This window comes from Polypterus senegalus, chromosome 6 (genome assembly GCF_016835505.1).
Source record: "Polypterus senegalus isolate Bchr_013 chromosome 6, ASM1683550v1, whole genome shotgun sequence".
Classification (NCBI taxonomy): domain Eukaryota; kingdom Metazoa; phylum Chordata; class Cladistia; order Polypteriformes; family Polypteridae; genus Polypterus; species Polypterus senegalus.
Genome location: NC_053159.1, coordinates 190,493,976 through 190,511,861, shown reverse-complemented (window position 1 = coordinate 190,511,861; position 17,886 = coordinate 190,493,976). Strand labels below are relative to the sequence as shown.

The following is a 17,886-nucleotide window of genomic DNA, read 5'->3' as shown; positions in this document are numbered from 1 at the left end:
GCGTGTTACGTGGAAAGTTAGGATGGTATTCGAGGAGTAGTCGTGGCCCGATTCTCTTCTACTTCAAATCCCTATCCGCAGCAGTCAGCGAGATGACGTTTGAAGCAGAGTGGGCGTGTCACATGATGCCTCGCTTCGGTTTGGCTTTAATCACGTGATAGTGGAATAGGAACGGCAGACGCGGCCTGAGAGTGTTCGCACATAATTAAAAGCCGTTTATGCTGCTTTAAATTTAAAGCTTTTCTTAGATTGAGAGAGTCGCCACCGGTGACTGGAATGAAAAAACTAGTCGCAAAATAGTAAGTCAAGTCGCACTGGCGACCATTTTAGTCGCCATTTGGAGCCCTGTTCTGGATGGGGTGCCAGTCTACCACAGGGCACACTCATGCACACACACGGCCAGCTTGAGCTCCTGGGAAGACATACCAGTCTCGATCTTGCTAAGTCCAAATGGAGGGTCACATGGAGCCAGAGCCTACCCTGGCAGCACTGGGCACACGGCAGGAGTCAAGCCTGGATGGGGCGCCAGTCTACCACAGTTTGATGCTTTGGGATAGCCTAACATTCTCAGACTGGATTAATTCTGACTGAGGATTACAGTACGTGGCACAAGGCAGGAGCCAACTCTGGATGGGGTGTCAGTCCATCACATGGCACCCACCAACAAAAGACCAGTTCACCATTTCCATTGATAGACTCTGCACAAATGTAACAGCCACAAGAACCAAGGGAGGGATTTGAGCTTGGAAACTCGAGAGCCATGATGTTGCAGCACTAACTACTGTGCCATCATGTCACCTTTGCAATAATCCAAAGCTTCTCGCCAACACAGAGGACGCCATAGATGGTGAGTACAGATAATGGAGGTGTGAATCACCCAGGGCTTCAGCTTCATTTTAAACATCTTCACGACAAATCAGACTTCTCATAACCAGCAATACCAATTATAGATGCCAAACGGGCACCTCTTTGCCATACCTCAACAGCTGCCAGCAAATCCTACAGCCACACAAGAGAACATGGGGACATCACAGGTCCTAACCTCAGAGCTTCAATTACCTATGGCTTCATCTTCATCTCAAACATCTTCATGGTAACCCAGACTTCTCACAACCAGTAATGCCAATTATACACACCAGATGGACATCTCTCTGCCATTCCTCAATAGATGCCGCCAAGTCCCACACCCACACCAAACAAATCAAGCAGAGTAGCTGAGGTTGCCCTCCCAGCTGGTGCCACCAGCCGACAGCCTGGCACTCAACACAAGCTGACAGAGGGGCGCATTGAATCAAACAAAATGGAGACCAACCAAGCACCCCTAGTGGTGACTAAGAGGAACTGCACCCAAGTCAGAAACAAGCAATTCTTCACAGCCCAGTTTTCGGTGTTTCATCAGGTTCACGGCTCCCACCCCACTTTGGCCCGTCATGGCGGCTCAGCCTACCCGTGGAGGAAGCAGCAGGAGCACTAGGAGGAATCTTGCCGTTGTTGAGCTGCTTGACCCGCTTCAGGTGCGACTTGCCATTGTAGTGGACCTGCGCCTGGGCCGCCGAGTACAGCTGGATGTTGCAGGCCTCACAGAGGGAGTAGAGCAGCTTCTTTTTCTCCTGAATCCTCTGCAGATCCGTGGGTCCGTCGCTCGGCTCCTTCTCTTCGGCATGGTTCACAAGCTGCATGCCAGTCTTCCGATTTTCGAGAAGGTGATGCTCCGGGGTCAGGGGTCGCTTCATACCTACGGGGGCAAACAACACGAGAGAAGAGAAACGTTAACGACGCCCTGCCAGGATCAAGACATAAACGAACCAAACGGGAGCCGGTGGAGGCCCATCTCCCTGTGCATGTGGCGCTCAGCTGTGTCTTTCTCCATAAGCATCACAGCCGCCAGAAAAAGGATGAGCTCACTTCCCACTATAGACGTGAGAACTAAATGAGAACAGGAGGCAAAGCCAAAAAGAAATCCAAAAAACGAGGAGGCATGACACAAAGCCAGCCGTCGTGAGGCTCGCAGCACGAGGACCACCAGGAGAACGGACCCTTCCTTAAGATGGCTGCTGGGCTCACAACAGTTAACACAACTTGAGTGTTAGGGGGCCACTAGGGGGCTACACTGGTCATCTCGGTTAATCATTGAAGCACACCACCTGACTGCACTTGGACACCGATGGCCCCCCAAAGACACGCGGTCAGGATGAGCAGCCTGAGGTGAGTTTGGAGTAACTGGCGTCCCTTCCAGGGTGGTGCTGCTGTGACAGGAACACAAGAGAGCCATGTACTGATCAGAAAGAACATCGTCCACCTTCGAACACTCATCATCCTCCCACTTCAAGAGCACAGAGGACACTGTGGCTGTTTAATTGGGCAGAGATTTCATATAATGGAAGAAATTAAAAGGTAGGGGACTGTCAGGTGTTCACTGCTGCCATGAAGTAATATAGGGAAGGTGTGGCCAGGGCAAATGATCAGATTAGGTAGGCGGGGCTAGAAGCAAACAGTCTGGGGGCGTGGTCAAAGGCACACTGCACACACACTGTATGGGTACTGTCAAGCTTCATGAGTGTGTGAACAGAGGGAAATCACCTAAATGGGCATGGCCAGTGCTAACTAGTATGGAGGCGTAGTCAGACACAAACTTTACAAAAGTATAAATAGCCCAGGTGGGTGGAGTCACAGGGAAATGATACTTGGGGGCGTGGTCAGAGTCAAGCTTCATGGATTGTGACAAGTGAGAATGGTGGCTGGAGACAAACTTCAAAGAAACAATAGATGTAAACTGGCTGGATGGGTGGGTGGTCATAGGGTAGCTTCACAGGGATGTGACCAGAAGAAGACTACCTGGGTGGGTGTGGCCAGAAACAAATTACAGGCTGGATGTATGGCTAGGGTGCAGTTTCATGGAAGTGTCATCACAGAGTTTTACTATTGGCAGGAGGTGTGGCCAGAGGTAAACTGATTGGGTGGGTGGGGCCAGTGGCAAATCACAGCTGGGAGGTGTGGTCAAGCTTAATGGGGCATTGACAGAAGTAAACTAGCTGGATGGGTGGGTGTGTCCACAGGCAAGTTACAATGTGGGGGCGTGGCCACCACAGTCTAGTTTAACATGGGTGTGATTAGAAGAAAGCTACCTAGGTGTGTGTGTTCAAATATAAATTACAGGGAGCATATGGAAAGTGTTTTACGACAGGCAGGAGGCGTGTCTAGAGGGAAACTGCTTGGGTGGGTGTAACAAGAGACAAATCAAAATTGAGAGGCGTGGCCAGAGTCAAGCTTCACGGGGCATTGACAGAGGTAAACTAGCTGGATGGGTGGGTGTGGCCAGAAACAAGTTACACCTAGAGGGCGTGACCATAATCTAGCATCACAGGAGTGTCATTAAGAAAACTACCTGGGTGGGTGTGGCCAGGAGCAAATTACAGGTGGGATGTGTGGGTAGGGTGCAGTTTCATGTAAGTGTGATCAGATGGGGATGTGGCAAGAGTTTTATTATAGTCTGGAGGTGTAGCCAGTGACAAATCACAGATGGGGGCGTGGCCAGAGTCAAGCTTAATAGGGCATTGACAGAGGTAAACTAGCTGAATGGGTGGGTCTGGCCAGAAACAAGTTACACCTGGTGGGTGTGACCATAATCTATCATCACAGGGGTGTTATTTAAGAAAACTACCTGGGTGGGTGTTGCCTAGAAACAAATTACAGGTGGGATGTGTGGCTAGGGTGCAGTTTCATGGAAGTGTCATCAGAGGGGGCGTGGCAAGAGTTTTACTATTGGCAGGAGGTGTGGCCAGAGGTAAACTGCCTCAGTAAAAGATGCATGGAAGCCCACTTGGAGTTTGCAGAAAGGCACTAAAAGGGGCTCTCGGACCACGAGGAACAGGATTGTCTGGTCTGAGTAAACCAAAGTCGGTGTCACGTCTGGAGGAAACGAGATGCCACTCCTCTACAGCGCAATCCCATTCCAACAGTAGTGGTGTTAGCATCAGGGACCGGGGGGACTAGTAAGGGTTGAGGTAAAACTGAATAGAGCAAAAGTAAAGAGACAATCCTGAATGAAAACCTTCAGGACAAAGCAAAGACAACAGAGGAGTGTCAGGAGTGACTTAGGGACAACTCTGTGGATGTCCTCGACTGGCCCGGCCACAGCCTGGACTTGAACCCAATTCAACATCTCTGAAGAGACTGGAGAGCAGCCCGCCGTCCACCGACCTCACTGAGCCTGAGAGGATCTGCAGAGGACGATGGCAGAAAATCCCCAAATCCAGGTGTGCCAAGCTTGTAGCGTCAGAGACCCAAGAAGGCTCCAGGTTGGACTGGCTGCCAAAGGGGCTTCAGCTAAGCAGGCTCTGAATCCTTGTGCCAATGGGATATTTCAGACTCACACTCCAGACTTTGGCTTTGTCATTCTGGATCACTGAAAGGCGCTATATAAGGTAGGGAGCTTCTTTTATTTGGTGTTTCATCGTGACGTCATCACTGCACATCCAGTCCCGCTCACTTATCAGACTCTCATCTTTGCTCCGACTCCCCCTCATTATGGCAGCAGCCACATCTCTTTGTTTGAATTCCCTTCCCTGCTCTTATCATTCAGCCATAAAGAATCTCGGTGTCAGGAGAGGCTGCTTGTAACTGTCAAGGCGTCCATTCATGAAGATTTGCAACCTTTTGCCACGAATGGCAATGAAAAGATGGGCCGTGACAGATTTGTAACTTCGCGGCCCTCCGCGTGTCAGGCCGTCCATCACAACAATTAACCGTTCATCGCAATCGGGGGGCGGCGGTGGCAGCGAAACAAACCCGTCCATCCCGTAAGGGACAGCAGTGTCATTAAAGCTTCACAGGGAAACACGACTGAACGGCGGGAGCTCAAGTCACTCCGAGTCCACAAAGTGACTGCGATCTGTCACCCGACTCTGTGGCAATTCCACCACTTAGCGGCTCTTCTCATTAAACGTAATGGTGAACGGTAAATCACGGCGACTGTTATTACACGGGGCTTTACTTCATAGTCTGCTGCACCGGTTAGGACTTCTGGAGTGGAGAGCAGCAAATGAAATGTCATATAGTGCCTTTGAAAGGTGAGCACAACGGACGAGGCTTTGAAAATACGAAACACCTGTCACTATCGAGGTATGCACCGCGGGGTTAAGTGAATCACTCAGGGTCACACATTTGAACTTGTAGCTTTTAGGAAGTATATAGTGCCTTTGAACAATGCCCACCACTTCCAAATTCAGTTGCAGGAGCTCAACCACGACTGTCTTACCTGATCACACGTACATGTAGTCACCGTCAGGCCTGAACCTGTAACCTTTGGATTTCATATAGTGCCTTTGGCCAGGGGCCATCCCAAGGTGCTTTTCAGGTGGAGTAGAGTCATTGCTGTATCTCTGCAATGCTGGCAAAGACACGTCGAAGGCAGCCACCGTCACACCTGTACCCGTGACCTTTGGAATTTATAAGGTGCTTCGTAGCAGTGACCACCATTACAAGATCCCGTGCAGGAGACACAAGCATTGCTGTCTTAACCGATTTGCTCAGAGTCTTTGGACATTATATAGCACCTTTTGCCAGTGGCTATCCCAGTGAGCTTTTCAAATGAATGGAGCAGAGTCTTTGTCATACCTCTGCAAGGAGCTCACATTCGGAGGAGAAGCCAGTCGATCTCTGACACCCTGGAGAACGCACAGATGACTGTGACATTTGATATAGTGCCTTTTTACTGTGGCCCCTATTGTACGAAGATCTGTAGGCAGAAAGCAGCTGCCTCCATCTTTCAGTACGGTGGGCACCGACTGGTTAAGTAATTCACTCAGGGCTTGACTAGGGGTCACCGTGGGGCTTGACCCTGTGGCCTTTTTAATTTTTATATAGTGCCTTTTAACAGCTAACAGCTGCAGGAGCAGAACTATTGTGTGCTTAACTGACTCGCTCGGGGTCACACATGCAGCCACCATCAGGTGTGAACCTGTGACCTTTTATAAAGCGCCTTGAAGCAGTGAGTCTCCCAAGGTGCTTTGCAGGTGGAGTACAGTCATTTCTATATCTCGTGTGACATGTTAAGTCACCCACTCAGGGTCACACAAGCAGCCATCATCACGCTTCAACCTGCAGCCTCGTGACTGTTATATGGTGTTGCCTGACAATGACCACAATGACAATGACCTTTATCATTGCTTTCTTAAGTGATTTGCTCAGCGTCACACATACAGTATATGTAGCAACCATCAGGCTTGAACCTGAAACCCTTTGAGTTTATATAGCGGCTTTGCCAGCGGACACCCCACAATGCCTTTCAGGAGGAGTCGTGTCATTTCTGTATCTGCGCAGTGACATGTTAAGTGACCCATTCAGGGACCACACAAGCACCCACTGTCATGCCTTTTGAGTTTATATAGTGCCTTTTAGCAGTGGCCATCCCAAGATGCTTTGCAGGAGGAACTCAATTACCGGCATATCTGTGCAGTGAGTGCAATTTTGGTTGGAAATAAGGGACTCAATTGTTGACACCCAGGAGTATGAAGAGATGATATTTAATATAGTGCCTTTCATCGTGGCCACTATAGGTAACATTCGGTTGCTCCCATCTTTCAGTACGGTGGGCTCTGGCTGGCTAATTAATTCACACAGGGTTTGAAAAGGAGCAGACAACGCTGTAGCAGCGCTACTGAAATGGACTACAAATCCCAGCATGCCCAGGAATGCTGCATCATTGGGCAGCTTCGATGGTTGCTGTGAGGGCTGCTGGGTGAAAGATGAAGACGTTAGTTTTAACAGGGAGTCGTGAGAAGCCGGCAAAGTCGCGGCTGATGGGGTCTTTTTGTTTCAACGCTTCACTGCGCAACTGGATGATGACGACGGCGACCATCGGATTGGAGTTTTCTGTACATTTATCTTCATGGCCTGTGCCCGCTTCTTTGTGTGGCCTTCTCTGGGTTGGAAAACGTCTTCACCTGAGAAGCACTCCCAACGTACACATTAGCATCATGGAAGGACAAAACTTTCCAGAGGCTCACAATGGGACTTCATTTCAGAACTCAACACCATCATCTGAATTTGCAAAACTGGACTGCGTTGTGATTGTTGATCATTTTTTGCTTACTGTTTGATGGATTTCTTTTGTTTCTGTAATATTTACCATTTTTGTCGCTTATTACCATATATACAAATTTATTATAATAAGTTGCATTTCACAAAAAGTGAATCGCTCACTGAAGAACTGCTGAACAACGCACTTTCCCAGAGGGACGCCACACATCTTTGTTTTGGCAGCCGGACTCACTTGCGCGGTAATCGTTCAGTCTTGGGGTTTATCACAACTTTTCGCATCTTATTGAGTGCAATAAACTTGGAATATAATGCTGGGTCCAAAAGGTGTTTGTGTGGTGGTCCTGTACCCCTAACCCCTACGAATCGCAAAGGATAGCTGAGCTTACATCTTCTATTTACTGCAGGATCTCCGGATTTTACTGGTGTGTTTGAATGGACAAGCCGAGCTCTTTTCATATTAATTTGACTTCGATTCAAAGCTATTTTTGGTTTCTGAACTTCAGGTGTTCACCTTAGAGGTTTCGTTGAAGGCCTCAGTAGGGTTTGGGATGTTAGACACATGTCTCCGAGACCACCGCCTGCACCAGGTAAACCAAACCTGTTCAAGTCTCCGCAGCCGGGGCCACGACCAGAGCTCTGGAACTGCGGGTGAACCTTAACCTCCATAGCATTACAGTTTTTCTCAAAAAAACACGTAAAAAGTGTTACAGTTTTTGGCTTGAAAAAATACTTCTTCTTTCGGCTACTCCCATTACGTGTCACAAAAGCGAATCATCTTGTTTCCATCTCTTCCTGTCCTCGTCATCTTGTTCTGTCACACCCATAACCTCCATGTCCTCTCTCAGAACATCTATAAACCTCCTCTTAGGCCTTCCTCTTCTCCTCTTACCTGACAGTTCTATCTTCAACATCCTTCTCCCAGTATACCCAGCATCTCTCCTCTGCACATATCCAAACCAACATAATCTCACCACTCTGACTTTGTCTTCCAACCATCCAACTTAAACTGATCCTCTAATGTCCTCATTTCTAATCCTGTCCATCCTCATCACACCCAATGCCAATCTTAGCATCTTTAACTCTGCCACCTCCAGCTCTGCCTCCTGTGCCACCGTCTCCAGCCCATATAACACAGCTGGTCTCACTACCATCCTGTAGACCTTCACTGTCACTCTTGCTGATACCCGTCTGTCACAATTCACTCCTGTCACTCTTCTCCACCCTGTCTGCACTCTCTTCTTCCTCTCATTCACACTCCCCATTACTCTGTACTGTTGATCCCAAGTATTTAAACTCCTCCAACTTTGTCACCATTCAACTGACCTTCCTGTCATTTACACATATTATATATATTCCTCTCCTCTCCTTTCATATCTCCACCTCTCCAGGATCTCCTCAACCTGCTCCCTACTCTCTCCACAGATCACAATGTCATCAGCAAACATCACAGTCCACCAGGACTCCTGTCTAATCTCATCTGTCAGCCTGTCCATCACCATTGACAATAAAGGCTCAGAGCCGATCCCTGATGTAATCCCACCTCCGTCACTCCTACCGCAGACCTCACCACGGTCACACTCCCCTCGTTCATATCCTGTACTACTCTTACGTACTTCTCTGCCACTCCCAACTTCCTCATACAACACCACAGCTCCTCTCAGGCACCCTGCCATTTGCTTTCTCCAGGTCCACAAAGACGCAATGCAACTCCTTCTGTCCTTCTCTGTACTTCTCCATCAACACCCACAGAGCAAACATCCCATCTGTGGTGCTCTTTCTTGGCATTGAACCAAAGTGCTGCTCGCTAATCATCACCTCCCTTCTTAACTGACCTTCCACTACTCTGTCCCATAACTTCACGCTGTGGCTCATCAGTTTTATCCCCCTGTAGTTACTGCAGTCCTGCACATCCCCCTTATTCTTAAATATCGGCCCACCGGTACACTTCTTCTCCACTCCTCATCATCCTCTCACTTTCCAAGATTCCATTAAACAATCCTGTTAAAAACTCCACTGCTGTCTCTCCTAAACACCTCCATGGTTCCATAGGTATGTCATGTGGACCAACAGCCTTTCCATTTTCATCCTCTTCATCACTGTCCTTACTTCCTCCTTGTTAATCCGTTGCATTTCCTGATTCACTATCTCCACATCATCCCACCTCTTCATTCATCAGCCCCACAAAGTACCCTTTCCATCTTCTCAACACACCCTTCTCATTTGTGAATAATAATAATGAATACTAATGATAATAAGAATAATAATATGAACAGCACAGTGCACATGTGTGAGTGACGTGACTGTCACTTTCGGTTTCCCTGACCGAGGACAGATTCACTTTGTCATCACTGCTGATGAGGCGCATTATGACGCGAGGAGGGGATGCATCCACACTGTTACCCGGGTAACGCTTGGTTTTGATACTTACGTAAGACATGCCCATACCATTACCCGAGAAACGTGTGGCACTAACGCTGTTGACACTTTTACAGCCCATAGTAATCCTCAGGTCTTGCATGAGTTGCGTCTCTACCGTTTCCTAAGTGACATTCGGGACTAATGCCTTTAGCGCCGCTTTTACAACTCGAGTGATGCTTGGGTTAAACACTAAGAAGGTGAAGGGTCCTAAGGTATCCACTGACTTCACATCTCCCACCCCTTAGCCTCATAAACTCGGATATCGCTTGTCACACACACACACTTAGGAGGCAGTCAAACAGCTTCATGAAAGAAACTGGTGTGTGAGTCGACCAGGGAGGGGTTAACAGGAGTGCATTGACATCTGGTCGTCTTCCACTGCACATCCTCTGAGAAGAAAACCTCCTAATATCTCACTTCCTGCTCCATCCGAAGCTACAGCCATCAACTTCCCTGCCCAGCGTCACTTCCTGATCCGCCTCTTCCTTGATATCCCATATATATACAGTATATATATATATAGTAGACATTAAGCCCGTTACAATAACGGGCGCTAGAACAGGATTGCATAAACATTATTAGGAACAGTCTACAGTATATTAAATGGCAAGGGACCTTGACCTCATTCTGTTTGTTGCCTTCATTTTTTTGTTAAAAATATTTTTGCAAGAAGCCTAAAGTAAAATAATATTAAAAATAAAAATAGAAATGTATATGACAATACAGTAAGTATAATTAATATTGCCTTAGTGTAAAACTTTATAACAATCTGTAATACACAATATCTGAAGAAGATATTTAGGAAAATATTTTTATTATTTTTACCATTATAGACAACATTTTTTGTAAACACTCTTGTTCAGGACCATCTACAACGTTGACAACATCATCTGTAAAACTTCTAACTCTTGATAATGCAACATATAACTGACCGAGGCTGAATGCTGGTTCTGGCAAGTAAATGGAAACTTTTTCTAAGGTTTGCCCTTCAGCTTTATTAATTGTTATGGCAAAGGTTAATGTAACTGGAAATTGTCGCCTTCTTATGGTAAAGGGTAAATTAGTAGAGGATAGAGCCAAATCAATATGGGGAATATTCTGACGCTCATTTTCTTTTTTACAATCGATCTATTTGCTCGTATTTTTCTTTGTCTAACCCTAACCCTTTCTTTTGTTGGAGTTTACTTGCTGAGCTGACCGTTCTTCCAGGAGATGTTGCTTATATACGATTTAAGTGTCTGTGTCTTTTGTCCTACTTGACGTGTCCTTTTTTTTTGGGTGGCATGTTGTTAGTAGATAGTTAGTTAGTAAACATGCAAGGGGCAGTATGTGTGGCGTCTCCCCAGCAATGGATTTTATGTGTGCTGCCGCGACTACCCAATCAGCACTCTCCCCAGCAATGATGTCATTTATCTGCTTATCATGCGCGGCCGCGGCTACGCCATTCACTGTGTGCTCAGCTTCCAGTGTGTCTGCGTCCACGATGCCGGTTATGCATGTCGCACCGAGCCCCACACATGCGCACTTCACCAAAAGACACACACAAGGACACCTGGACGCACACAGGGGTTTTATTAAAGAGGATATATATATATAGTGGAAGATGGCCCAGACACAGACAGACAGACAGCGATGGTTCACCCAACACACGTTTATTCATATTTTCTATTTTCAAATAAAGTGACACACACAACCCTATTACTTCCGCAAAGTCCAGGCCCTTCAATGCCTCTCTTTCTTCAGGCCACCTCCACTCCTCTCTTCCTGAGCTCCGTCTATCTTCTTCCCAACTCAAGCCCCCGAATGGAGGGAGGCGGCCCCTTTTATCTTCACCCGGACATGCTGCAGGTGCCTCCCGATAATCTCCTGCTGGCACTCCCCAGTGTGGCGGAAGTACCGGCTGCACACCCAGAAGTACTCCGTGTGTCCCTGGTCTTCTTCTCTCCAGCACTTCCAGGTATTGCGGAAGTGCTGAGGGCCAGAGCTCCTCTGAGGTGACCACAGGCCCCTATTGGGTTTAGCTTCCAAGCTTCGTTCCCGTGGTCCCCAAAGCCACCAGGGTGGTCGCCCCCTCATGGTCTGGAGGAGGCGCAAGCCCTCCTCTGGTCCACCTGGGCGTCCCGGCTGGGTCCCAACCCCAAACCACTTGCCACTATATATATATATATATAGATACATACATACACACACACACACCGTCACTTAACGTAACTAAGCAGTCATATGTTAGGCTCAGTCCAGAGAGACTACTATTTTTTTGTATTTCATTGTGTTCCAGTTTATGAGGTGGTGTCCCCTTTTTTTGTGTGGTCCTCTCTCTTCTGTTTTCATACCCTCCATTCCCAGATCTACAGAACAGCGGAAGTCTTGCTTGCACGTGCTAATCAGTAATTCTTACAGGTGGTGCTGTGTCAAACCTATCAAAGGCCGCCTGATGTGTGTCAAGTCCTTGCCTGCTGTTCTGCACGTGCATTACGATGTATGGTTACTGCGGCACCCCACGCCCCCTGCAGTCAGAGTCCGGACAGCACAAGCCCATTTCCCAGACAGCTGTGGGTCACATCTGTCGGGCAGCTCCTTGATTAATGAGCTTTGGAATGATTCTGGAAAGAAGTGAAAACGACTCCACCGTGCCTGAGCCTGCCTCCACCTCGTGACGCCCCGAGTCGCCTGCATCTGCCAGCACACTTGTGCAACGTGACGGCAGCTCCTCAGTTGTGAAATCGCTGGGATGTGAACAGATTGCTTTCGTTACCCATTAACATGTGTGTTCTGATACAGAAGGCCCAAAATTCAACTCCTTGCAACATTAACTGAAGCAGAGCGGGCATGTTACACTTTCCACTGAAGTGTAAATAATCCTAACAAGCCCTGACTGCTCATTTTGGTTCAGATGGCCGTCTCCTCATTAACAAGAAAAGCCCACGAGAAAGGCCTCAAGTGGGCTTCCTGCTGGGTTGGCACAGGAACAGGCAGACACGGCGGCTGGAAAAGACATGAAAAAGCTGCTGTTTCTCGGGACACCGCTTGTCTCATAAGAGATGACCTGTGATCCATGTGAGGGGGGCTGGCTGGACCACCGTCACAGACTGGCATCGTTGACATCAAATAAATGGGCGCTGATTAAAGAATAGACTGCCGGTTTGCCAAAAGGGAATTCATGTTGACTCAGCACAGGGCCCAGTGAACTTGTGCTATTGTTATGGTTTAACTAGGCTTTTATGTGATATTTTAATGTTTGTCTATTATATGCTGAATACTGTTTGTTTATTTGCTATTTTAATGAGTTTAGTTATGTGCCCTGTCCCCTTCGAGCCGAGTTTCAGGGGCGGGGCTACCATGAGCGACAGCCCATTTCCTACAGATGTGCAGGCTGGTGGTCGGCTCCTCCAGATCGTCATTGTGTTTCTGAATTCTACTTTGTTTCTGTTGGGCTGCCTTTATTGTCCAACTTTTATGGCTTTTCTTAAAAGATGAAAAAAGAAAGATAGAAGAGAATTTAAGAAACCTCAGGGACACGAAAGGAGAAATAATTGAATATGAGAAAGAATCTACAGACAAACTGAACAAATATTTAACCCGAGGATTTGTAAAGGAAGAAACAAAACAGAACCAAGGAGTAAAAACAAACAAATCTAGAACAGAAGAGTCAGATCAAGCCCTGGATACGATGAAACTTAATTAAACCCCTGGTATTGAAAGAACTGCACCAATTGAATTGAAAAAAAAATGAAAGCCGTCATCTACAGTGGGTATAGAAGAGAACGCCCCCCTATGGAATATTCCCTTTTTTTTTTATTTACAGCCTTAAATGTAAACACACAAACTTATATTTCATCCCAGCTTTACTTACTCAATGCCAACTCTAACACCCAAGTGAAAAATATCACAGCTACAGTTCAGAAAAATTATAAAAAAATCAAAAACAAGACCTACTGAGATTAATAAAGGACCCCCCAATGTCAAGGTCATTTTGTTGACCCCCTTTTGCTTTAATCCCAGCCTTGGGTCTGTTGATTCTTCTCTATCAGCTTTGGCCATCTACACTCACCTAAAGGATTATTAGGAACACCTGATCAATTTCTCATTAATACAATTATCTAATCAACCAATCACATGGCAGTTGCTGCAATGTATTTAGGGGTGTGGTCCTGGTCAAGACAATCTCCTGAACTCCAAACTGAATGTCAGAATGGCAAAGAAGGGTGATTTAAGCAATTTGGAGCGTGGCATGGTTGTTGGTGCCAGGCGGGCCGGTCTGAGTATTTCACAATCTGCTCAGTTACTGGGATTTTCACGCACAACCATTTCTAGGGTTTACAAAGAATGGTGTGAAAAGGGAAAAACATCCAGTATGCGGCAGTCCTGTGGGCGAAAATGCCTTGTTGATGCTAGAGGTCAGAGGAGAATGAATGGGCCGACTGATTCAAGCTGATAGAAGAGCAACTTTGACTGAAATAACCACTCGTTACAACCGAGGTATGCAGCAAAGCCACAACACGCACAACCTTGAGGCGGATGGGCTACAACAGCAGAAGACCCCACCGGGTACCACTCATCTCCACTACAAATAGGAAAAAGAGGCTACAATTTGCACAAGCTCACCAAAATTGGACAGTTGAAGACTGGAAAGATGTTGCCTGGTCTGATGAGTCTCGATTTCTGCTGAGACATTCAAATGGTAGAGTCAGAATTTGGCGTAAACAGAATGAGAACATGGATCCATCATGCCTTGTTACCACTGTGCAGGCTGCTGGTGGTGGTGTAATGGTGTGGGGGATGTTTTCTTGGCACACTTTAGGCCCCTTAGTGCCAATTGGGCATCGTTTAAATGCCACGGGCTACCTGAGCATTGTTTCTGACCATGTCCATCCCTTCATGACCACCATGTACCCATCCTCTGATGGCTACTTCCAGCAGGATAATGCACCATGTCACAAAGCTTGAATCATTTCAAATTGGTTTCTTGAACATGACAAGGAGTTCACTGTACTAAAATGGCCCCCACAGTCAGCAGATCTCAACCCAATAGAGCATCTTTGGGATGTGGTGGAACGGGAGCTTCGTGCCCTGGATGTGCATCCCACAAATCTCCATCAACTACAAGATGCTATCCTATCAATATGGGCCAACATTTGTAAAGAATGCTTTCAGCACCTTGTTGAATCAATGCCACGTAGAATTAAGGCAGTTCTGAAGGCGAAAGGGGGTCAAACACCGCATTAGTATGGTGGTCCTAATAATCCTTTAGGTGAGTGTACACTGAGCCCCCTCAATATTTGCCTCCCACTCTTCTTTACAGTTTGACTGTTCAAGTTCGGTCACATTGGGTGGTGAGCGTTGGTGGTCTGCTATCTTCAGATCTTTCCACAGATTTTCAGTGTGATTGAGGTCTGGGCTCTCTGACTGGCCACACCAGGACATTCACTCTTTTCTCCTTCAACCACCGTGTGGTCAATTTTACTGTGTGCTTCGGGTTGTCGTGTTGAAAGGTGAACATTGTGCACATCTTCAATTTTCTGGTAGAGGGTAGCAGGTTTTCCTCCAGAATTTGATGGTATTTCGCCCCATCCATTTTTCCTTCTACCCAAACGAGAGCCCCTGGACCGTGACAACAGGATGCTGTGCCCTCCATGCTTTACTGTAGGTGTGGTGTGTTGTGGATGGTGAGCTGCATTGGTGGACCATTTGGTATCAAGGCCAAACAGTTTGATTTTGGTCTCATCTGACCAGAAGACCTTTTTCCACTTGGCATCAGAATCTTCACAGTGCATTCTGGGAAAGCTCAAACGAGCCTTAATGTGGCCTTTTTTGAGAAGTGGCTTTTTCCTTGCAACCCTCCTGAATAAGCCACAATGGTGGAGCGCTTGTCAAATTGTTGTCACATGCACACCATTAATGACCACTCTGTGCCATCAAATCCTGTAACTCCTTCACAGTGGCCACTGGCCTCTCAGTTTGCTCCTTGCACTTCCATCCAGTTTGGAGGGTCCTGGTAGTACCAAACACTTCTTTATGATGGACTTTATTGAGCTCCCTGGGATTGATAAGGTCTTTGAGATGTTTGTGTATCCGTCTCCTGCCTTATGTCTGTCCACAATTCTATCCCTGAGATCTTCTGGAGGTGACCTGCCACCCACAGTCCGTTGTTTGCTGTCAGTCACACTACCAAGCAAGGGAATGAATGGACCAGGAACAACTTCACTAATCACACTCATTACAACTGATCACAGGTAGAAGGAAGCCAGTAACCGCAATGGAAATGGTGGGCACTTACACCTGATTGAGTTTGGGGGGTCCTTTATTAACCTCAGTATTTCTTATTTTACTGGGATGGCTTAGATTAGCAAAACAAACCTTCTCCTCTCGTTTGTCAAATTTCTCATGTTCTTACAGAAATAAATTAGAACAGTGTCTACAATGAGAATAAGATACTAAATACAGCGGGGAAAATAACTACAGAACGTGTCAACAGTGTCTTGAAGCTGTCATTACCAACAAAGGCTTTTCAACAAAGTATGAAATAAATTTCAGTAAGTGTGTTCAAAACTTTTTCCCTGTGTCACTCCACTTTATTCCACATAACTTAATTGATGGATTTACTGGTTTTGATTTCTTTGTACGTGTGGATTACTCACTGACACACCAACATTTGGTGTAAATTTCATGTCAATAGCCCCATTAGAAATAAACTTACTGAGAAAACCGTTGACGCGTTCAGAACTTATTTTCCCCGATGTAACAGCCATCATGGGTTTATGAGGGTAAGATCCCACCAAACCAACCTTTCAGATTTTTTTTTGAATATGCAACTGCAAAATTGACAAAAGCAAAGCATATGGCAGAATTGACTTTGACTGATCGGAGGTCTCGAGGCACTGAGTGAGGGGTCTGAGTGTCTGGGCTTGCCAGGGTCCTGATAAAAACCAACAGCCAGGCCTTTAATGACCTCTTGGGCACGGCTGTCAGCAGTGTGTCTGTCTGCAGAGAGAGTGTCGACCTCGTCATCAAGAGGTTTACTTACGTCGGCAGAGACATTCATGTGACTCTTCCTATGAAGTCAGTAGATGGATAGGGAGAGCATGGGGGGGTCATGAGGTCATAAAGGGGTGTGTGGCGCTCCGGTTATCTGTAAAAGGACGAAAGTCCAAGTCTTTAGAGTCGTAGTGCTCCCTCTTTGCTAGACATGGACGCCATCCAGTGACCTGAGATGAAGACTGGACTCCTTCATGTGCGTCTCTTCAGAGAATCCTTGGGTACCGCTGGTTTGACTTTGTGTTACTCATGGGGTCCCAAATGAGACACATGACCTGCATTGTGAGGGAGCGTCAGTGACGGCACTATGTCCATGTAGCGCTCCCGATATCTATGTAAAAGAATGAAGGTCCAAGTCTGCAGAGTCCTGGTGCTTCCTGTCTTGCTATATGGTTGTGAGACATGGAAGCTATCCAGTGACCTGAGATGAAGACTGGACTCCTTCATGTGTGTCTCTTCAGAGAGTCTTTGGGTCCCGTTGGTTTGACTTTGTGTTACTCATGGGGTCCCAAATGAGACACATGACCTGCATTGTGAGGGAGTGTCAGTTACAGCACTACGGCCATGTGGCGCCATTACCTGAGGGTGATCAGGCTCACAGGACCCTCATTGTCATGACCCGAGCGGCTGGACCAGGCCAAGGGGACACCTATGTTAACACCTGGATGTGGCAGATAGAAGGTCATATCCGGAGGGTGGGACTGGACCAACCACGTGTTTGCCTGAGGAGTTGCCAACTGGGATTCCGAGCTGTTTCGTCATGTGGTGGGTGTAGCATTGAGCTCTACCAGTGTATGCCCTCAACCTCTCCTGACATGACCTTTCACAAAGCCTTTGACTCAGTTGTCCCTCACCGAAGATTAATTCTGCAAAATTGGACCTGCAGGCACAGGACACTGGGTCAACAACATAGCAAAGCTAACACTGTGCTGTTCTCAAATCAAAGGCATGCATCAGGCGTATCAAAGGAACCGCCAGCTCCACAATTAAATGGTTAAAGACTGACAGGCTTTCCTTAGTGGCTCTGCTTGCTGGCTCTTAAGTTAGCACTGCATCTCCCGATTTATGAATTTTAATAAAGCAGTCTGGCATGCCATTCCACCTAGGCTCCGAAGTGCAAGTAGCAGAAAAATTAAAAAGTGATGTGCACAAAGCACAAGGGGCAGGAGCCGCATTAAGAAGCAGCTCATAGTCAGGGCCGCTGTCCCCATCTGCTTTGTTGCAATGGATGCTGTGGACAAAAAGGTGAAAAACTTTACATGTTTTGGAGTGGCCATTCCTGATGAACCCGAGTGGGCACAACACCTTTCAGCTCTTCTCATGTAGACACATCTGTGCCTCCGTCTCCTTAGAACATTAGAACAGTCTGGACGAGAAGGGGCCATTCAGCCC

The 17,886-nt window shown here is 47.0% G+C and overlaps 1 protein-coding gene across 1 annotated transcript in view; it reads right to left on the bottom strand.

The window, feature by feature from the left end:
* The window catches only part of znf385b (zinc finger protein 385B), a 359,240-nt gene that overhangs the window by 225,353 nt on the left and 116,001 nt on the right, over positions 1-17,886 (bottom strand). Inside the window, exon 2 of the mRNA XM_039757758.1 lies at positions 1,448-1,735. Coding sequence (XP_039613692.1) covers positions 1,448-1,733 — 286 coding nt within the window. The 5' untranslated portion in view covers positions 1,734-1,735. The remainder of the gene's footprint in view (positions 1-1,447; positions 1,736-17,886) is intronic.